Genomic DNA, 22,608 nt, shown 5'->3' with positions numbered 1-22,608 from the left:
GGGAGTGCAAGTGATCAAATAGAAAGTTCTTTAGGGTCCCAACATTATTAAGTTAAATGCAAACTGATAAAAATGTAAAAAAACTCAATTTATGCAATTATTTTATTACATCATTAAACCTTCTTAAATAATATTGTACGTCCTTATCATTCCTGGTCAAAACAGAGTGCGTGGAAAATATAAATTTTTCCCGAATGATCGGACGCTCTTTTGGCCTAAAAAATTTCCAAGAATTCAAGATAAGATCGTTTCGTCTTGTTAACTGCTGAGTATTGAAACAATCTCGTATATTCTTGATAAACTCCAACATACCAAGATGTAATATAAAAAAACACAACTATTTTCTGATGTTTTAGTTAATAGCCGCAAGTGCAGAACTTAATTCTTTGCCGTGACCTTTGACCTTGAACCTGATATCAGATCACTGAACTTGTCTCAGACAATGTCAACCTAAAATCACATGGTTAGTTTGCTTACATTTTGGAATAATATTAGACATTAAATATCCCGAGATACCTTAGTGGTATTCTGCAAATATATCCACAATGTTGGTTAAATTAAAAATTAAAAAAATCCATATTTGCTTGCGTTATCATGCTAACAAGCATGTCAAGAGTTCAAACTAGACCTTTGGTCAATGCCAGAGTGCTGACAATGGTATTGCTCTGGTAATGCGCGTATGAGATACGCAGTAAACTTTGCAGCCTCTATACTCGAATATAGTCTGTTGTGAGTAAGAAATTGTTACCACTTAAATGCGAAATAAGACAACTTTACTAGACAGCAATACGCAATATATTCGGATTTTCCTCCTTTGTAATCTACCTATAGATATGACTTTTGTTTACTAAGGAGCCATTTGAGACATGTATACCTATCTAGAGCTTTCTAACAAGACGCGTAATATTGCTAAAAGTTGACTACAAAATTATTCACCTCCTTTAAATACTGGTACCGTAAAGCCATTATTGTGCTGAGCACCATTAAACACCAATGCACACATATGTACACAGCTGAATATTTATAAACATTTAAAATGACCATACCAACATTTCACATTTTAATACAATCAATCACATATTTGCCTCCAGTGATTGCCTTTCCTGCTGGTGTGCCGCAATATAGTTTCGACGTTTCTTGATCATCTATATCCCTCACGCACTTGTATAAAATGAGGCAATCGACTCCAGCATGCAAGAGTGAGTTTTCTCAGACTTTTAGGCTGCCTTATGATGCATCCTAAAGCGGGTGTTTTGCAAAGTGAATCTTTCAAAAAACCGCTAACCCCTATTTAAATGAACCCCTCTTATCCAGAGCCCCTGGAAGTATTTGAATAAAACTCGTCATCGTGTCAGATTTCAACCGTTTGGCGCGGGATTACCACTAGGGTATTATATTCCAGTGGAAACGGATACGAAATGACTTCAAATAATTTAAAGAGGAGAATAAGTTTCATCCAGTTTTTTGTGGTAGCAATATTGTCTTTTTATTTAGCAACACCTAAATATGGGTACCAGTCTCAAATGTACTAAGACAAAACTAGTTTTAAAGCAGAGGAAACTATGTGGTGTACCCTGACACTTTGATAGAAATACTTTGGTGGGAACGTGGTTTTATTCGCTGCAAAGTTGACAGAATATGTAAATTGTATTTTAAGCGTGTAAACGTATTGATAAGAAATACAGCTTTTCTTTATTGGGTGGGTGGTAGTTGGTTATTGAAATATAGGTTATATATGAATGTATACGCATCCACAAAGCGTATTCACTTTAGTCTGCAGTTCTGGTAACACAGTGTACTCAGCTGTAATGGTCACAAAACGAAAAAAACGATAATGTAGATAAAACATATTAAATATTAACTTACCCGAGAAAAAGAGCATGATGCAAGCGAAGATGAACCATCCCTTGGATGTAGTTCTGTAACATGCACTGCAAAGAATCACGAGGAAGGCAAGTACACACAGTCCAACCCCGACCGTCATGATGATCTGGAACGCTAGCCATGCCGTACTCGCTCCTAAAATAAACATAATTGCGACGGGCTATTTAATCTTATATGTTCAAATTTTCAGAACAAGCAGTCTTGCTTTCTTGATATAGGATGTGTTTTTACTTAGAAAGACTCAATTACAGTAAAGAAAGAGCACCCCCGCCCACGCAACCACCCAAAAAATACAGTAAAGAAATAGCACCCCTCCCCCAAAGAAAATACTTGATTATGTCAGAGGTGACGCAAACAACTTAATGTGAATGACATAACGGATAATTTCTAAATACCGGCTACAACAGGCTTGATGTCCGTATGGAATCAGGTCACAATTAGTACTTCTAGTTCAGTACCCACGAATGTAGTTCTAGGATATTTTTAGAACATTGTTTCCTCTCTCATTTTGGTGGTGATAGACGGGTTATATTCATACATTTTTTTGTAGGATTTAAAGGTAATTGTTTATTCTTAAGAATATGAGCTCAGAGTGTGGTTTCCGTGTGTATTTCGACGATAGTGCACAGTGAGTAATAAGGTCTTGGTTATGATTTAGAAGTGAAATCTGTGTTGTTTACATGCTGCTCTGTTGACAGTCCAGCCTCTCAAAACAATGCAGGTCAACCCTTGACAAGAACATCACCGTGAAGTCATCTTTGAAGGTATTTTAGATTAACAGACGATTTGTATTGATTGTCGCACAGTGGAAGGCTTAGTATTGAGAAACAAATGTAGAGAACACATAGTAAAATTAATTGTGTTCGATGTCCGTATCAGGTAGGTGAAAACATTTGGTTTACTCGGGTTGTATCCTTCATCCTGCCTTACAAGAGTCTAATCTGGTCAAGGTAGAATTCCCAAAATGAATCTGGGGAAAAAGGGAATACATCTTCAACATGTTATTGATTATAAATATCGAGTTTTAAAACAAAAATAGCACACAAGAAGGATTTTCTTCTCTATCAAAACAAAGTCTAAATTGATAAAAACAGAATCAATCGTCTATTCGAAAGTTTGATTAACTGAATGCCAGTGAAGACGTAAGTGTGAAATTATCAATATCTTAAAATTGATGTCAGCGAATAGGCCGTAAAGATATATACCGACAAAAACTATTTTAATACTGTTTTTGAAACGTCTGGTAAAGGTTGAATTTCGTGACATACATGCACACGGGCACGCAGGATAGGTCTAATAGAGATTTCTTAACCTTGATCGATTTCATGACGGAAGCCTTAAGACGCATTTTTCTAGTCCACGAATTTTTAAATTGGTTTGAGCAGTTAAAAATGAAAAGCCTGAATCAACAAATGAATGACAAATAGATGCGTGTAATGTCAATTACATGTCTCAATAGACATATCGATCTACATAAGCCATTCCCGTCTCTGCTATTTTGTCTCGATGCGTTAGCGACATGTGATATATGCAAGGTTCACGAACCAGTATACACCTGCAGATCGGGTGTCCAGACCATAGTACACACCCACATTCTGCGATCAAGTATTGGTCGAGGTCACGGCCAGATACACCTGTCAAGAACTAATAATGACCTGCTCAGGCTACAAGAAGCTTCTATCTGGAATTCTATTATATGATTAAGACCATGAAAAGATTTTAGTAATTTAATGCGATTGCAATAAAACCTTGAATTATGTGCATAGGTCATGGAGCGATAATTTTGACATACGCGCTACAACAGGCTTGATGTCCGGTTCCGGTAGGGGAAAACATTTGGTTTACTCAGATCTTATCCTTCATCTTGCCTTACAAGTGTCTAATTTCGTCATCTTAGAATTTCTTAAAATGCATCAGGGAAAATCTTGGGAATACATTTTAACATGTTACTGATTATAAATATTTAGTTTTAATACAAAAGTAGCAGGCTATAACGATTTTCTTCGCTATCAAAGACAAAGATATAAAAGAATAAAAACTAAACTAAACTGAGTCAATCACCTTCTTGAGAGTGTCTACTCGAACAAGTCAAATAGCGGTGTTTGATTGGTTTGAATGCAAGGGTTGATGTCATGTCTAAATTATCAATAGCCAGCATCCGCATTTGTATGACTCTACAGCTAACATCGAAGAAGAAACTGAACGAGAAAACAACTTTAACGAAAACTTTCACCAACTAATGCGGGCAGAGGAACAAGACTAAAACAATAATAACAAGCCCTTTACCCTTTCGTGGCTGGCATAAAATCCATGTCGAGTTACAAAGATGATGCCAGTATTGACAATCGTGAATTTGTAAACAGCATAGTGAAAAATAACGTGAATGAGGAAACCTAACGTAGAATGTTTCATGTCGCAAACCAGCTCGTATCCCCAAATCTGAAACAACGTTGTTCAGTTGCTCATATAAGTACAGACGATCTCAGGTGCACAAGAGAAAACTGGAATGTCCATGTGAAAATCTGTTTGTAAAATGCGTTAGTTAAAACATTAAACTGCACATATATTCAAAAGATTATTCAAGTACACTTATATTTATATCTAAGTGGCATATATTGATTTCCTTCCAGTACTGGACGATTTAAGATTTCAAAATAATAAGACCCCAGACACGTATTCTGTGTCAATATGACATGTTGACATCGCTTTATTCCTCAAGCAATAAATTCAACCTGCACGAAAGATTTACAAAAAGCATCTAAGCAGACTTTAACAAAAAATAATTTTTCCGTCATTAATAAAAGCAGATTCTGCAAAGGACCGCAACAAGGCATGTATTGTGCTCATTTTCAATGCTTTCCAACACTAAACATGCGTAACGTTATTGTAGCCTAGCTTTGTAGTATGTACCGTTGTTAACCACGTGATACTGGCCTACTCTTTGTTTACATAAAACATTATTTTCTTTGTAGACGTTGACAGCATTGAAATCAAATAGACCGAGTTTCCTCTGTTCTGGAAACGGTTTCATCATTTGCTCATAACTATAAATTACAAATGCACTGCATTTCTCATAAATCGTGCACGTGGTAAAACTAAACTTAGTGGCCCTTTCTATGCCTTGTGTTTTTCAAAGAATTACGTCCATTAAAGGAGCAAAATATATAATGCGTGGTTTGCCTGTTCTTATATTGCCTTTCAGACACCTATCATTCTAATCTAAACATGAATGTTTTGCTAAATCGATATTGCAGTCAGCTATCCTCTTACGGCCGTTTGCCACACTCTCAATGGATTTTAACCACTTCATCTTTTGTGTGCAAGTACTTTAAAAATTGAGACTATCGCTTGGCCAATGACCACTGACCTCTCCAAAAGTAGTCTCGTGTACTTCATTATGTGAATTTTATTTTGAAAGACGTCCTCCAAACCAGCACCACCACCACACGTGCAAGGCAGACGCAAACAAACCCATGCAGGTGAAATACCTTGAATTTTAATCGGTCAGCGCCTATGACATTTCCTAAAGTTCGAAGTCCATCTTGCGCTAGCCGGGTGAAATTCCTTTTCTGGCAGAGCGGAAGACCCTTAAAATTCTCCGGACAATCAAAAAATATATTAATGCCATATTGCTCAGTTTCATTCAGGATGTGATGGAAAAGTCCCATTTTGGGTGCTTTTATAATGATATCCATTCCGGTATAAAGACTTATTTGATATCTATTTTTAAACACGCTATGAGATAATGGATGAATCTGTGATATTATGCACGCACGGACGGACACACGGAATCACACTTTGTTTTTCTTTGAAATGCATGGAGACCACTAGTCCTCCAGATATTACTTATTTTGAATTAATTCACGAGGTCGCACTTGAAACACGCTTGCTCGTCAATAACTTTAAAAACTGGCTAGAGTAGTTCGATCAAGAAAAATTTGAATCAAGGAATGAAGGACTGATCCACACATGACCTTGCAATCTCATGGATGAATAACTATATTGATTTACAACAACTATTTTTACCTGCCTTATTTGGATATAGAGTAGGATTAAGGACTTGTGATTTATGCAAGGTTCAAGTACCCGAATACCACCATGTATGCATGTACAAAACCGTCATTAAGCGTTAGTCGAGGTCAAGCCTAGGGTACCTAATAAGAGATGTACTATCCCTAATTGAAGACTCAGTATCAATATGGCACGATTTTGATAAGTTCATTCGATACCAGTATAAACTATAAATGCGTCCACTGAGTATGAATGCCCACTATTCCTCATTTGCCTCATCATGAAGTCATCATCGTGACCAAAACGTGACAGACACTGGTGAAGAAGGACGGACAGATGGATGGACGGGCAAGGGTTAAACAACATGAATATGCCTCTTTATCGTTCGTGGTCGGGCATAAAAAAAATATGAGTTATAATGAAAAGACCAGTTTTTATTCACATTTCACGTCCTACAAAAAGCCCGTTAATAATTTTTAATGAGGAAGCTTTTTGTTGTTGTTGTAGGGTTTAAAGCTATTTTTCCGCACAAGATAGGCTATATATGGCGTCCAGTATAACTGGTGGAGGAAGAACCCGGGAAAACCCCTGAAAGAACCACCACCCACGAGAAGCTACTGGCAAGCTTTTCCACATACACACATTGGCCGAGCCCGAGACCAGAACCCACGCAGACAGAGGTGAGATGGCAGTGATTAGTAACGGTGAGCGCTTTAGACCACTCGGGGCCCCCAAATGAGGAGCTAAAGCCTAACTTTCTTGTTGTTGTTGTTGTATGGTTTAACGCCATTTTTCAGCACAAGATAGGCTATTCATGGCGGCCAGTATAAATGGTGGAGGAAGAACCCGGGAAACCTCCGGAAAGAACCACCGACCCACGAGAAGCTACTGGCAAGCTTTCTCACATAACCACATTGGCCGAATCCGAGACTCGAACTCACGCAGACAGAGGTGAGATGGCAGTGATCCGTAACGGTGAGCGCTTTAGACCACTCGGCCACTCGGGGCCCCGCCTAACTTTGTAACAAGTACCACTGTTAACCATGTGATGCAGGACTATTTTTCATTAACAGGAGTAAATATACGGCGTTCGGGAACGCTAATTGCAGATAAATCAAATATATCGAGTTTTTTCTCTTTTAATTTCTATGGGGGTTGATGTTATTAATTTTCAACGACATCATGATGTACATAAATCAAGCACATCAATATTAATAGCGAAATAATAAAACAATTTATATGACTAAGAAAACTGGATATATAAAATCAAAATGAAGATATTTGATATTTTGGGAGTAATTTTCAAATATACCAGTACCGAAAGCATAGAGGACAATAAGAGGTATAGTGGGGAGTGGAAATTAATCTAGAGACCATCTTTGATTTTTATATGAGAAAATGAAATCTCGTTTAGAAAATGCCACTTCGAAGGATAAAGATAAGCATTTTGTACCATATAGAGCTGCTTGTATACCAAAAACCAGAGAGTCAATATTTTAAAGTACAAAATGTTCAAATAGCAGTAACACATAATTACTTGTACCAATGTATTGTACGCTCTAGATGAGCAAATATCGGTATTTTTCAACGAGTTTAGGGGCCCCGAGTGGCCGAGTGGTCTAAAGCGCTCACTGTTCTGGATCACTGCCATCTCACCTCTGTCTGCGTAGGTTCGAGTCCAAGGCTCGGCTAGCGTGGGTATGTGGGAAAGCCTGCCAGTAGCTTCTCTTGGGTCGGTGGTTCTTCCCTGGCTTTTCAGGGTTCTTCCTCCACCAGTTATACTGGCCGCCATGTATAGCCTATCCTGTGCTGAAATATGGCGTTAAACCCTAAAACAACAACAACAACAACAACAACAACAAACGAGTTTTATTATGACGGTCGATTCTTAGTGTAAACCTCATAGAGAATGTCTAACGCTGTTTTGGCAATGATAACCTTGGTATCAACACGTTTTCGATTCGCCGACATAAAATTTGAATCTGTTTTGTTGTTTTTCACTCAAGCATTACCATATGAACTGAATTATCGCAAACAATATGAAATCCGGTATTAGCTAATCTATACTAAATATGTTTCATTGACATAGTAGTCTCTGGGAAGGACTGACGCTCTACTGACCAAAAAGAATTTCCGGAAATTCACGATAGGACCACTTCATGCTTTTAACAGCTAAGACTTCTTGTTGTTGTTGTGGGGTTTAACGCCATTTGTCAGCACACGATAGGCTATACATGGCGGCCAGTATTAATGGTGGAGGAAGAACCCGGGAAAACACCGGAAAGAAACACCGACCCACGAGAAGCTACTGGCAAGCTTTCTTACATACCCACATTAGCCGAATCCGAGACTCGAACCCACGCAGACAGAGGTGAGATGGCAGTGATCCGTAACGAAGAGCGCGTTAGACCACTCGGCCACTCGGGGCCCCGCTAAGACTTGAAACCATCTGATCTCGAATATTTTTCAGTGATAACAAATTAGCTCATGTGTGGTATATATAATGAATGTCCGATTGGCGCCATTTTCATTTAAGATCAGATTTTATTTCAAGTTCAATGTTGATAATCCCGTGTTAATATCATCCATTCAGGAGGAGTAAGGACATGACCAACTAGGTATCATAAAAAGTCTTTCAGCAAATTCCTCATGCTGATATGACCATCCATTCGGTAAGAGTAGCAATAATAGTATTTTTGAGATGGTGTTCATAACGTGTGTCGGACTGCATCACTTTTAGGACCGATTAGAAACCCCCCTCCGAACCCCTAGGCGACATGACTTTCCATTTAGAATGAGTACAGATAATAAGATTTTCATGATGTCTGCAATAGCGGCCATGCTGTAAGTCAGATTGGCAACATTTTACTTTAAGAACAAACTGGACATCCATGAAAACTTCTGGTGAAAAATACTCGATGATATGACTTCTCTTTTAGGAGTAATAGCTGCAACAATAATTTTAAGATGTGTTGGCCATATTGGATAACATATGACAATAGGATTGCAGTTGCGACCAAATTGGACGGCACCGTTTTCATTTAGGTACATTCTGACATCATCAAAGATATTTAGCCGAAAACCCCATTGTCATATGAACTTCCATGCAAAGGGAGTATCGATAACACAATTTTAAAGATGACCGATGTAGTGTCCATACTGGATGATGCGGGAAGTCACGTGTTCGAACGCCGACCGAGTCATACCAAATACTTATACAAATGGTACTAGCACGGAGGTGGGCAAACTTTCCAGTGCAAGTGTCGCATAAACAAATTTACACCTTGTTGCAGGCCGTATAGTTCATTAAGTAAAATAATTAATATCTGAAATAGCAAACAACAAAAGGTTTTTCTAAATAACATCATAATCAATTTTCAGTTGTTAATATGTTGTTAATATTTGAACTCTTAAACTTCAAAAGAAGCTCATTTATTTGATAAACAGAGTAACATAAACAGAGTCAGTGCGAATGATGACTTGATTCCTAGGCCGCACGAAAACCCTTGGCGGGCCGCATGAAAGACCTTGGCGGGCCGCGGGCCGTAGTTTGCCCACCCTGTACTAGCAGCTGCCTCTCTTGGCGCTCAGCTTTAAAAGGTTTGTGTTAGGACTGGTCGGCCTGGTATAAGGATTATGTGACTGGGCGGAACATCATGCTACATATCCGCGACATGAAATTCTAGTGCTAGATATCACTATAAACTGCCACACTGCAGACATCGTAGCAATAAGACTCAATTATTGTTAAAACTACTTTAAAAATCCAAATCACACACACACGCGCACACATACTATTTTACTGAATTTATATTGAAAAATATTCGTATGAACTTATTATTTTGGCTGGCTGACTGGGATTTTTGGTTGGACGTTATTTATGACAGAAGGACAATTTGAAGGCTATATAGAAGCCACATCTTTCTGGTCACGAGCCCAAAACCTAAACCACTGAGATACAGCAGCTCAACCACAGAGTGACAAAATTACCTCAGATTTCCCTTATGACCCGTTCTGACATAGGACACAAGCCTATCATACTGTGGGCTCAAAAAAGCAGAGGGAACTAAATCTAAGAGAATCACTTCATCCATGATAAGTTTAAACGTGTGTGTGTGTGTGAGTAATTAGGATTTTTAACGTAGCTCTAACAATGTTTCAGCTATATCGTTACGATGTCTGCAGTGTGGCATTTTATAGTGATGTCTAGCACTGGAGCATCATGCCGCAGACATGTAGCATGATGCCCCACCCAGTCACATTACCCTGACACCAGGCCCACCAGTCCTAACACTAGCCTCTTAATGTTGAACGTCTAGCGAGGCAGATGTTAGTACCATTTTTGTAAGTCTTAGGTATGACTCGGACGGGGTTCGAACCCACGACCTCCCGCTTCCGATGCGAACGCTCTACACTCTAGGCCACCGGAGCGTTCTTTAACATAGATTTTAAAGATCAAGCAAATCAATAGTTGGCTTAGCTAAATAAATAAATAAGTTATACGGTCGAAACTATTTATGGTGCTTGCGGTGCACGTTTGGTTCAGAAAGAAAATTCAATCATTGTTGTACTCGCTGTTTGCGTCGAACTAATTTTCCCGGCCATTCGTATTTGCTGATCTTATATCGACTAAAGCAAATAAATTTTTAATTGACTGCGTGAGATAGTTTTGAGGATAGTTTTCTTAAGATGTACATACAGTTTGGTGGAATAACAACTAGGAGGATCCGAAATTACATGTACATTTCTACAAAAAAATAATGGAATGATTGTCTGATTGGTGTTTAACGGCGCATGAGCACATAAAAGACAAAATAGTGTTGAGGCTATGACAATACAAAATACCTTGCCTGCAGACACACCACGTCAGCCGACCCATGTTGGTCTCGGCCGGAGTTTAACTCTAAAGCCTTTATTAAGAGCCGGTCACAGTTTCAGTGACCTACCTTTTAGCTTAAGGGCGTAGTACTGCTCAAATACACCTGCATATCGAGGTATATAATTCTGCGTGTAATGGTGGCTACGAAACTGGGTTATGCCTTGACGGGCACAAGGAATGAAGAAAAAGCATCATCAATTCATGTAGCAGAATTGCTTTGCATTCTCTTTCTCTCTCTCCTCCTCCTCCACCTCCCCACATCATCAGCGAAACAGCCAGTACTTGAATGCTGTCACTTTGTCGATGTCATTGGAAATCCATTACAAGGCAACGATCGCAATTCCGCTGTCAATCAGTAGAAAGCACCACGCCCAGGAATGCATCAGCATTACAGTGTAAGCTCGCCGAAACCTGTTACATGCAAAGAACTCAACCGATCGATATAATCGATCAAAATATTTATAATGGCTACGGTGTACACAGATGTTTTCTTACTTCAAGAATTAGTTATCTCGAATTTATCTCAATCTTCAATATAGAATATACATGAAAATATGATTATTATTTCAATTTTTTTAATTGACCTGTTTACCGACGAAATGCACTTATAATATCCAAGCCTTAACAGCTGTAACTCATTCAGAGCTTTTGATGTGTTTGCTATTGTGTCATCTTGCCTTCAGGACCGACAAGTGGAGAGGGCAACCGGGGATATATATCCGGGCCCGTAAAGCAGACCTGCCAAACCTGATGACTCCATCTCAGTAAGGCAGCTGATTTTTTTCCGTAAGACTGACCAGTTTTCAGTAAGGTGTAACAAAATATAAATAACTGCTACTGTAAAGCTTGAAAACGTAATTAAAAGTTCGACGCATCGGCGACAAACATTCTGTTCAACTGAAAAGTGCGTTAAGTACGCGTAGACTTTATTTACCACTAGTACAGTTGCACAAATTCCAGTTCTAAACCCTATACAGCTCAATGGCTTGTTGCTATCTCTCAATCTGACAATTCGTGGAAATTCTTTTCTAATTCACATGACGACGGCATACATATCTCCCGCCACAAGACATCCTCAAATTGGCACGTGATGTCCAATAAACGTAACTGTGTCCTTTCCAGGTTTTATTCACAAGAATCTGAATACTCCTTTTTATTCTTCTGTGTTGATTATTAACACTTTTCTAGATACTTTTTTAACCTTTCGTCTTAAACATGCATCACTTTTTGGACGCCATTTTAAAAAGTTCTATAATCAACAGTTTGATCATGCAGACACTTCTCGTGAACAAATTTGTGCAGTTTTAAGCGTCTGGGGTGCTGCTGTAAAGTTAGTCTGGTTCCCTGTCTAATTTCACTAACTCTAAGATGAAACCCGGATCCAAACAAAACACGGATGAACCAATTATCCGGATTTTTAGGCAACCATCATTTTCCCGTAGTCTTTGCTAGTTTGCCGTAAGTCCGTATTTTAAGGGTAATTTTCGTAAGACTTAGAAGACACCTTACATGCCAACTAACATGCAGATGGAAAATTACCTGGTATCAAATACTTCTATTTTATTTTCGGAGCGGGGGGAGGGGGTGAGCTGTGGTTTTCCTTTGAGACGATATGTTTGTTTTCAAAAATAACGTAATAGATCTAACATTGGTAGTATATTGCTATAAATCAGACCAAGACATTTTTTTTCAGCTATATGAGAGCTAGATATTAAAAAAAAAAGAAACAGGCACTTGCCCCAGAGAATTAAATTGTTGATCCTTAGTATAACTTCGGTATACTGTATTACGTATCTGGGTAAGTACGGAAATACCACATTATAACAGTTTTCGTCGTACCCATCAAACGTATTTATGAACATATCGCACAAATTGTCATAGTATACAGAAATTATAATAGGAACCGACAATTCCGTGTGTTGGGGCAGGACACTTTTTTGCTTAATGTCCATCTGTCAATAGCTGTAAAAAAAAAACATCTTGCTCTGATTTAAAGCAAAATAACACCATATTATATCCATTATATTAATTATCGTGAGACAAAAGAAAACAAATTATTTCAGCTCAAAAGAAAATCACAGACACACACCCTCCCATTAAATGCCCAGTACCTTGAAGATGAACTTGCTATCTATGTATATGTTAATTGCTGTATAAGTTGTATTCTAAAACTGTAAGTAGGATGATTAAGCGTACACTATAGCCGATATTGTGAAAGACAACCTGCTTACATTTGAGATCCTGTTGACAAAAATAGGACATTTTGAGCTGAAACCTACAACTGTACAAGCTACACAATTGATAAAATAAGGAAACTTGAATGGGATGCCCGCACCTGGTAATATATTTATCAGAAAGGACTAGTAAACAAAAGGACATACCAACTCAGCAATCGAGAAAATATTTACTCCACTTGAGAAATTACGTAACGCTTAGACAGAAAACAATGCGCTTCTGAATATCGCAGGGTGATCAGCATTCTTACAAAGGAATACATATGCTCAGCACATTCACATACGCTAGTAAAGAACTTAAAACATTACACGTGGTTTGATTGTTTTTATTATAGCTTTTCTCAATCCTAAATTGTTCAAGAAGTTGGATTTTGTCTCAATATATTCAAACAACATTCCATTTGGAACCTCGCGGTGGTATGTGACACCTTTCAAACATGCGAGTAAAGGATTATAAATATAATTATTCTTGTAATATTCATTTTAAAAAATTGTGACAGATTCACAGTTTTGCAAAACAAAATGATAATTTAGTATTGTTTTAACATAAATAATGAAAACATGCTGTTAATACGATTAAAATCGTAAAAACGATTACAAGGGAATTTCCGCACATTTCTTACTAACCGAAACATCCCAAGTACCGGAACCGTTGCGCAGCACCGTAAGAAAAAATCCTCCGGTAATCCAAGCAATTCGGTACTTATAGCTTACTGCATTTGTATAGATAACTATGAACGAGTTTTTCGGATGAAATATATCGCACGACCTTGGGAGTACAGTATATCCAACCGACAAAACGAGTTCATATTTTCCCATACAAATGCAGTAAACTTTGTTATTATATGCTCATTTTCTTATTCTACCTAAGGTTTAATTATATAAACAAAAAATACACTACAAGAAACACAGTAACTGAATATTCCAAACTAAATACTCAAGCGTTGTTTCATCAGCACACGACAACATTGCTATTAATGAGCACATAACTCCGCCCAGATAAATCTGAACTTAGTCGCACAATAGACACCACTTTCGAAAAAAAAAATAGCGTTTTGATCTACTTAAAACTGAAATGCTGAGTCATATTGTGACTGAATGAGCATTGCAACAACCTTTCCATTTATTCTGAAATGAATAGAGTTTTGTATTTTTGTCAATTATGTTAAATTTCGTGATAATGACTGGTTTTATCTGTGTCAATTAAGTACATCCGATTTCAGCAGCGAGGGAGAAGCGTGTTGACATCTGCAAGTGTGTTTCTGTTCTGTCATTGAATGTTTGGAATCATGATGTGGGAAAAATATTAAGTCTTTCAATTGTAAATATTTAAAAAAAAAGGTTACGGACCATAATGTTTATTTCATTTTTAGTGCAGAAAGGAGGACGTATCTGCATTTGTAATGTAGTCGAAATTACAGGACAATTTCGAAATTTATAATCAAGCTTTAGAACCAATGACATGGCTCATGTAATTCGGATTTGCAGAACTAAGAAAGTGCATTTTTAGGAAACACAGGATGTAAAACTGTACATATATATTTTGCTATTCTTATTACCAGCTAAACGAGACACGTTTATGTCTTGTCACTTGCATGCTATTTGTAGGGACCCAAAAATGTTATGACCTGTCTGGCGTCTATGGTTTGCCTAAATCCGAAACATTGTAACAAAAAAAGTTAACGCTGAGTTTTGCAAAGCAGCTGGTATGTGGCAGTTCACGAAACATCTGCTATAGCTCATTCAGAAACAAATTTAATCAACCAAACCGTAAAGCGTCTAATACATCAGTATACATGATTTGTTTACAAAGTAGCTATTAATACACTATTGGGCACACGCGCCGTGAACGTGAGTGCAATATGAAGGTGTGCGATATCGTAAAATATTTCACAATTCTCACAATGTAAAGTTAACGGAGACAAATATGAGCATATAATAATATCGCGTACCTCTTAGCTTAGCACATATAACGAACATTGTTATTGTGCAGTTTCACACAGAGCTCTATTTCTTAATGGTGTTCGCATTTACAATACACGTTTCAGTGACGTAGGCGTCATTTTGACTAAGAGAACGTTTCTCTTTCAACGAGATATTACACAGCTTTGTGAGTCAGACCTCTGAGAAACTAAGAGTCAGAAAGCGTCAAACTTCTTGTAATTTTTCAGGCATTATTACAGTTACCTCAGCTAAGGCCAAATAAAACAATGTGTGGTTCTGGTTGTATTTAAAAACAAAATATAATATAATATTCTACTCCCATTTCTTTTTACCCTCCAACCGATATTAAAAACAAAAAGAATTAAGTATATTTAAAACTGCACAAAACTGAACACTTAATCATTTAATTCATCAGTTTACACATTAAAACCTGATTGTCGCTAAGGGGTCCCAAACCCTGTCAACTTGGTGTTTCGAATCAAAGGGGAGTTTTTTGTTTTGTTGTTTTTTTGAATAAGAGGTCGCCATATTAGCACGGGCGAGTCTATGTTTTCAATAGACAACTGTGATGTAAATTCCTCAAATTTATTAAGTTCCATCTCTTTAAACATGTAAACAAGGGTTTCTCCTTTTTTTTGTTGTTTTTTTTTTAAAATTAAAACTAGACATTGCAAATATCAAAAACAAAAACCAGTTTTTTTTGTTTAATGAAATAGACTTCTAGAAACCAGGAAATAATATGAGCATTCATCTGGACGCCATGTGTGAAACAGCAATTTCTCCATTCTTGTCGATTAGTACATATTTATCTAAGGAGACATGCATTAGAACGTTGTAATTTCATGGTTTTTACCAAATTTAGTACAAAAATTGCATGTATTCATTAGTAAAAGTGTAAGGAGTGTATTGGAGAATTGTAGTGAATTGCGTTGAGTATAAGGCGTACAGGAACGAGAACTCTTGCAAATATTTTCCTATGCCGTGTATACGTTGTGTGTGTGTGAGACAGGAAAAAGTTGGAACATGTATACTAATTAAATAGCATTAAGCGTGTTTTAAAACACGGAACATTGGACCTATTCACACCTAAAACTATACAACGCATAAATGTATTGTTAAAAAGAAACTTACTGTTGCTAACAAACACAAGGCCAGAAAACGTTGTGTGTTTCCTATTGCATTGGTTCTAAAATTAGGCAGTCGTTTTTTTTATAAACATTATATATAATTCTGTGATTTTTCTTACCATGGGGTGGGGTGGAGGAATGCTAGGATCGGAAAAAGAGAAACAGGGACGGTCGGCCGACAGGAAACATTTTTTGCCTAACTACATTAGATAGGATTAAAATGGCATAATGTGCTTTTCATCAGATTTACACTGGCAAAACGATAAGTATGCAAATCAGTAACAACTTAATGCAAGTAGGACATAACAAATGAAAGTTCAACTGTTATGTGTTTGTGCATAATAGAGGAAACTCGTCCATAATGCATTCTTAGCACGTACTAATTACATATTTGTATATATGTCAAGTAAACTTTTTTTTTATCTTTAGACATACCATCAAAGTCAGTGTTATTCATACTGTATATTGTTAGTCAAATACAATGCCAGTCATAAAGAATTAAAACTACAAAATTAAGTACAATACAGATTAAGTAATGAGGGCTTGGATAATTAATCTGATACGCTTCTTGCTGCACAACTAACTTGCCCTATTTCTTTCTTTGTTGTTTACTGTTACATGTTCATAAAACAGTGTTTGCTTGAATACAGGGGTCCATAAAATAATGCGCTGGGCGGTCTGGGGCTACCAAAGTGCGAGGTCTCGGCTACCATATACTTAATGTTGGTAGCTATTGTGGCCTAGCATTGTCCAGGCCGTTGTCGAACAATCCAGGCTTGCTCCATCCTTTGTCTCCGATACGAAAGACTCTGCTCCATCTTATATACTTTGTTGACGATTTCAACACATCATTCGGTTTTCAATCGAGATTAAGACCCCATGAACATTTTCTAAAAGGAGCGAAGTCCAATTTTGATAGACCAATATTTGGTCTCGTTCACGTCTTATTTCTTCTTTTAAATAATAAAAATCTGACATGCGCACACATACATACAGGTAGGAGGCGAATTTTTTTAAGTATGGCTATTTTAAAACATAACCAATTAAAACACTGAGGACCACACCCTCGTCAAAGAAAGTTTAATATTATTATTGGCTTACAACATTTTGTTGGTGGTAGGTTTAGAATTTTCCCATTAATTTACTTGATTTTTAGTGCATTCTCTCTCGTGAAATATAAAATCATATTTGATAAAGCATATATTTTAAAATCCTCGTTTGAAGTAATCGCATATTCCACCCACTCCAAGTGAACTATTTGGTCATGCTTGCATTGTGTTACGTGTTTAGGCTCGAATAAACAATAACACAGAAAGAGTGAAAACGACAAGCTTTATAAAATTTAACAAATAATTTTTTTCCTGGAAAAATTCTGTAAAAAGGAAAACCGAGAAGAACTTACGGTTTCAAGAATCAAATCCAAAAATAATCCGAGAATAATCCAAGAATTAAATTGCAAAAGTCCTAGTAATAAATCTAATAATTTAAAGTTCGAATCCTGATGGAAAATCCAAGATGGATGACGATGACGAATGCTGTAGTCAGCACTGTGCTTATCTACAGTTCCTTGGTGAAATATAAATAATGACACTGCGGTGATGGAAATCCAAATTAAATTTGCAAGCAATGTCTTTTCAAAATTTCTCTGTGAGCACTTCTCAAAATATTTATAGAGAAAAAAGAATTAATCCTTCTGAAATCCAACTGATCTGAAGAAAAGTATAACTCAAAATCTGGCTACAACAAAATAACTTGACATCAGTGTAAAAAGCCAAAAACTGCGCAGTAGTGGAAAAACCGGAATTACGAAATCAAAAAGGGGGGTCACGTACACCAAAAATGACCCTGACGAAAACCAATCATTTTAAAATAAAATAAAACTTGTTTACGAAGGTTGCTACAAATTCTAAAACAGGGTCAAAATTTAGAATAATACCTGGTGTTTACAAAAGAATGACTCAGGTCAACTGATTTTTTTGGAAAAATGTCATCTCCAGTGAATAAATTTACATTATAATAGCATATAATATAATTAAAACTGACAAACAATTAAATTAAAATAAATACGAATTAAATCAGATACAGGTAACACCTTCCCCCATAAAAAAGAAAGATTTATATGATAAAGCTTTCATTTTACCATAGATTAATTATACACGAGTTTTAAGAAAAACATAAGAAGTACTCTTATGAATTACAAACAATGTTCATGAAATAATACATTTCTATACACGGGAAAGTACATCTGCTATTAAATTTTCTTTCCCTTGATGCGCCTGATGTCAAGATTATATTCCTGTAACAACAAACTCCACCTTAATAGTCTTTGATTTTTATTTTTCATATTTTGCCGATGAAAGTAAGGCGGTTGTGGTCACTAATTACAACAATCGAGGAAGGAGCTGAACCAAGGTAAACTTCAAAATGTTGTATTGCCAATATCAAAGCCAAACATTCCTTCTCGATTGTTGAATACTTCCTTTGGTGCCTATGTAATTTCTTGGAAAAATAGCACACTGGATGATCAATACCACTTTCATCTTCTTGAATCAAAATTGCTCCAACCCGAACATTACTTGCATCAACAGACTGTTCAAAAGCATCCTGACATTCTTCAGTCCAAAGGAACTTGTTTTTCTTACTCAATAAATTTGTCAGGGGTTCAGCAATTATAGAAAAATTGGAACAAAATTTTCGATAGCATCAGGCCATACCCAAAAATCGCATCAGTTGCTTTTTATTTATAGGCACGGGAAATTCAGAGCTAGCCCTGACCTTAGCATCTATAGGTTTAACTTGTGCATGTCCCACGATGTGTCCTAGGAAGGTTACACTAGAAAGGCACAACTCGCTTTTAGATAAATTAATTGTCAAACATGCATATGTGAGTCTGTCAAAGAATTTCCGATATGTTGCTATATGTTCTTCCAGGTGTCGTTGTAGATGGTGACATCATCGACGTAAGCATCACAGTTGTTTAGACCAGAAGTAATCATATTCATGAGGCGTTGAAATGTACTTGGTGACCCTTTCATCCCAAACGGCACTACTTTATATTGGTAAAGTCCATTTGGAGTCGCGAATGCCGAAATTTCCTATGCTCTTTCCGTTATTGGAATCTGCCAAAATCCTTTCAGTAGGTCACATTTGGTGACATATTTGGCATTCCCGTTCTTATCAATACAGTCACTGATTCTTGGTAATGGGAATGAATCTGTTTTTGTGACACTATTCACCTTTCTATAATCAGTACATATACGGAAAGTTTTATCTGGTTTTGAAAGAAGTATGCCTGGTGAACTCCAGTCACATTTACTGGGCTCTATAAAATCCTTTTCCAGCAAATCCTGAATTTCTTTTTACAAGTATTCCTGTTTGAGAGGGTTCATCCTGTACGGGTCTTGTTTGACAGATTTGGAAATAAGTGCTCATATTCAAATAATAACTGCTTAAGTTCATTTCTTTATTGCTCTCGCAAATGTGAGTTTCTGGTCCAGAGCTTTCATAATTTCTGAATTCCGAAGATTTGTCACTCCAATATCAGTAGAATCCGATGATATTCCTTCATTTAAATCTTCACTGAGTGGGACAGGTACAACTAAATTAACTGTACGTTTAACCAGACTATCTCTTTAAATAAACTCCTTTAACAAGTTAATGTAACAGAGGTGATTTTGTTTACGCCTTCCGTGAGTATTTATGTAATTTAAATCATTTATGTTCCTGTCAACTGTGAAGGGACCATAATACCTGGCCTAAAGAGGATTTTGTGATATTGGCAAGGGAGCCAGGACTCTATCACCAGGCTGAAAGCTCCTTTCCTTCGAATTTTTATCATATCTTGACTTCATTTTGGATTGAGCCCCATATATATGTAATAACTGAATCAATTACAGAAGATGGTTCGGGTCATCATGGCCACTTTGTTGCAATTTTTTTTTAAATTTACATAAATACAATCATCTTGTCGTGATAGTAGGCAACCCGTTTTTCACACATAACTAATTATTTTTAACAACTTGTCAGTTGCCAGTGTAGTGTAGATGTTAAAACCCTTGACAAGCTATCCATGGTAGTGAGTTCAATCCCCTGCTTCTCAAATCTGAGACTAGACTGATGCCCAGGAATCAGTTCTTCAGCAACTGTTAGAAGCTGGATCAAATTGTAAAGGAATCCAAACCGACCGTACAGGTAAAGTAATGTAACATGTAGAGGATAAAAAGTCCAGGCTCAATAATGGGACTGTACAGCCTTGTGTCTTATCAAAGGATACTAAAAGGTAGGGTTTTATAGAGACATGACAAATTTCGAAGTTCTGAAACTAGTCCTTAACTTTATTGAGGGACACGTGTAGCAATATCAAAAGTCTTTCAATAGAGAACGAGTTTCTGTTGTGCATGTTGAAACTTTTAATGAATTATCTTTTCAAAGACAGGTCGTACCAACTTGATTTTTCTGTAGTGATCGTGCAAGGAAGTTTCCACAACACACTTGATGTACTTCTAGTACAGTGAACAACGCGACAAAACTTGAGAAAATAAATGCCTGTATGTTTTCGAAAGGAATTTGTTGGTGTGTGGAGTTAGTCCTTGTCCTTTACTGTTTCTAACTTATTTTTACGGAAACGCCTTGTAGTACCACGAAGTATAAGCGCAGTCAGTCAAGTATCTGATACGGATAGTCCCTCAAGGTGTAGTTACTTTTATTTCCGAAGTTCGTGGCTACAGAACATATGACAAATATATTACAGAAACATTTGGGTTTCTTGATTATATGTTGCTTTGTATGACGTATGCAAACAATTTAATACTGGCAGCCAGACCAATTTTTCACATCCGAACTTGCCAGTTAGATAGGACAATGTGATAGGAACTATCATAAGCTGGATTTTTTTAATTCAAAAAGGGAAATTTTTGCTCACGATAACCGAAACGTTTTTTCTGCTAAATTAAATTACTACCAATCCAATGTGAGGACTTTTGTGACGTACATAACAATTGTTTGTTACAAGTACCGCCTCCCTGAGATCAGATAATCTATATATGACTCAGTCCTCTCGCATGGTTAGCCACGGTTTTAAATACAACATAAAATCATGTACCTTAATAATCGACATGAATATCTCTAGTTGAAAAATCCTTGAATTTGATGGATAGAACATCACGTGAGCATATAATATGGTCAGTCGTCATAATACGATCCTGAAATTACTCATTTGATGACAGATACATACACAGAGCAGAAACCGTTATATATATATATATATATATATATATATATATATATATATATATATATATATATATATGTGTGTGTGTGTGTGTGTGTGTGTGATTTTTGTAAGACAAGCAAATGCACAGAACAGCTTTAACTATAATGGGAACTACTGCGAATTCTGCATAGAGATACATCATTGTACATGATGAATTTTCTTTATCACAAATGTGGCTGCTTATCATAAGTGAAAACTAAAGCTGAATTTGTGATATCAATAATACATTTCAGATTTGTAATGTAAACATTTTCTTAAATATTTGATATCATAGGCTGCTTGTATTCCTATAATTCTATATATAAGGAAATTCAAAACGTGCACTTACCAAGAACGCTGGCTCTACTAGCGGCTAGGATCGTTACGTTTGTTTCATTAATGGTTGCATCATTACTTGATCCAAGCTGTTGTGATATGGCTTGCGAAACACAACTATCAATGCCCCTCCCTTTCACACATGCCACAATGTACCATATTCCGACGAATCCATACAAGGTTGTATCGCCAACAGGTAGTACAAAACCAAAAACGAAGGGAATAGCAAAACCAACTGCCTCTAAAAAGAAGGCAAGCACAGTTATCCACATGGCTACCTTAACCGTCGTTGAAAACCCCATTTTATTTTATACAGACTCTTTTAAATCAAGCACCTTAACCTGCGTGTCTTTGCGTTCAATTTCTCCTTTTCGAAAGAAATCAGCTATCTTTTTGTACCAATTGTAGATTCAAAGCGCCAGTGAGTCAACCAAGTTACTAAATACCTGAGAGACACAATGTAACTCGTGACTTTCGAGATAGGCACAAGAATAACTTACTGACAATCATTCAGATTTGTCCTAATCCAGTCCAACTATAAACAGCCACACCCGACCTATACATACACACCCTTAATCGCACAACATCCAAAGACTCGGAAATCCACTGCTTGTATACTATACAACAATGTCTGTATATGACGTCAGTTCATAATTTCCAGCCAGCTAAGCGTAACCAGGTTAGAACTCACCTGTTCAACGCCGACTTTCCTGAGGCTAGTCGGGTTCAGGGCAATACTTGAGAATTGTTATTCTACCGTGTTTGTACGCATTGATCGCACTCACACAAACCTATTACCGTAAATGCAAATTAACTGATATACACTGCCGATTATTGATGGAAACTGTATTTACAAACATATAGGACAAATGTGCTTGATCTGTTTATTGTCAAATTCCTCGTCTCCTTGTTTATCATAAACAAAGTCGATCTCATACGATT

The 22,608-nt window shown here is 36.9% G+C and overlaps 1 protein-coding gene across 1 annotated transcript in view; it reads right to left on the bottom strand.

Annotated features, from left to right (window-relative positions):
• LOC149802729 (uncharacterized) overlaps positions 1–22,387 on the bottom strand; it is a 36,430-nt gene extending 14,043 nt beyond the window's left edge. The window contains exons 1-2 of the mRNA XM_089952135.1: positions 21,680–22,387; positions 1,867–2,019 (exon numbers count right to left, since the gene is read on the bottom strand). Coding sequence (XP_089808261.1) covers positions 1,867–2,019; positions 21,680–21,968 — 442 coding nt within the window. The 5' untranslated portion in view covers positions 21,969–22,387. The remainder of the gene's footprint in view (positions 1–1,866; positions 2,020–21,679) is intronic.
• Positions 22,388–22,608: the final 221 nt, after the last annotated feature.

Source organism: Sinohyriopsis cumingii, chromosome 3, assembly GCF_028554795.1.
Source record: "Sinohyriopsis cumingii isolate HCF-2022 chromosome 3, ASM2855479v2, whole genome shotgun sequence".
Taxonomy (NCBI): domain Eukaryota; kingdom Metazoa; phylum Mollusca; class Bivalvia; order Unionida; family Unionidae; genus Sinohyriopsis; species Sinohyriopsis cumingii.
Note: the sequence above shows the minus strand (reverse complement) of the source record. Positions and strands in the feature narration are given on the sequence as shown.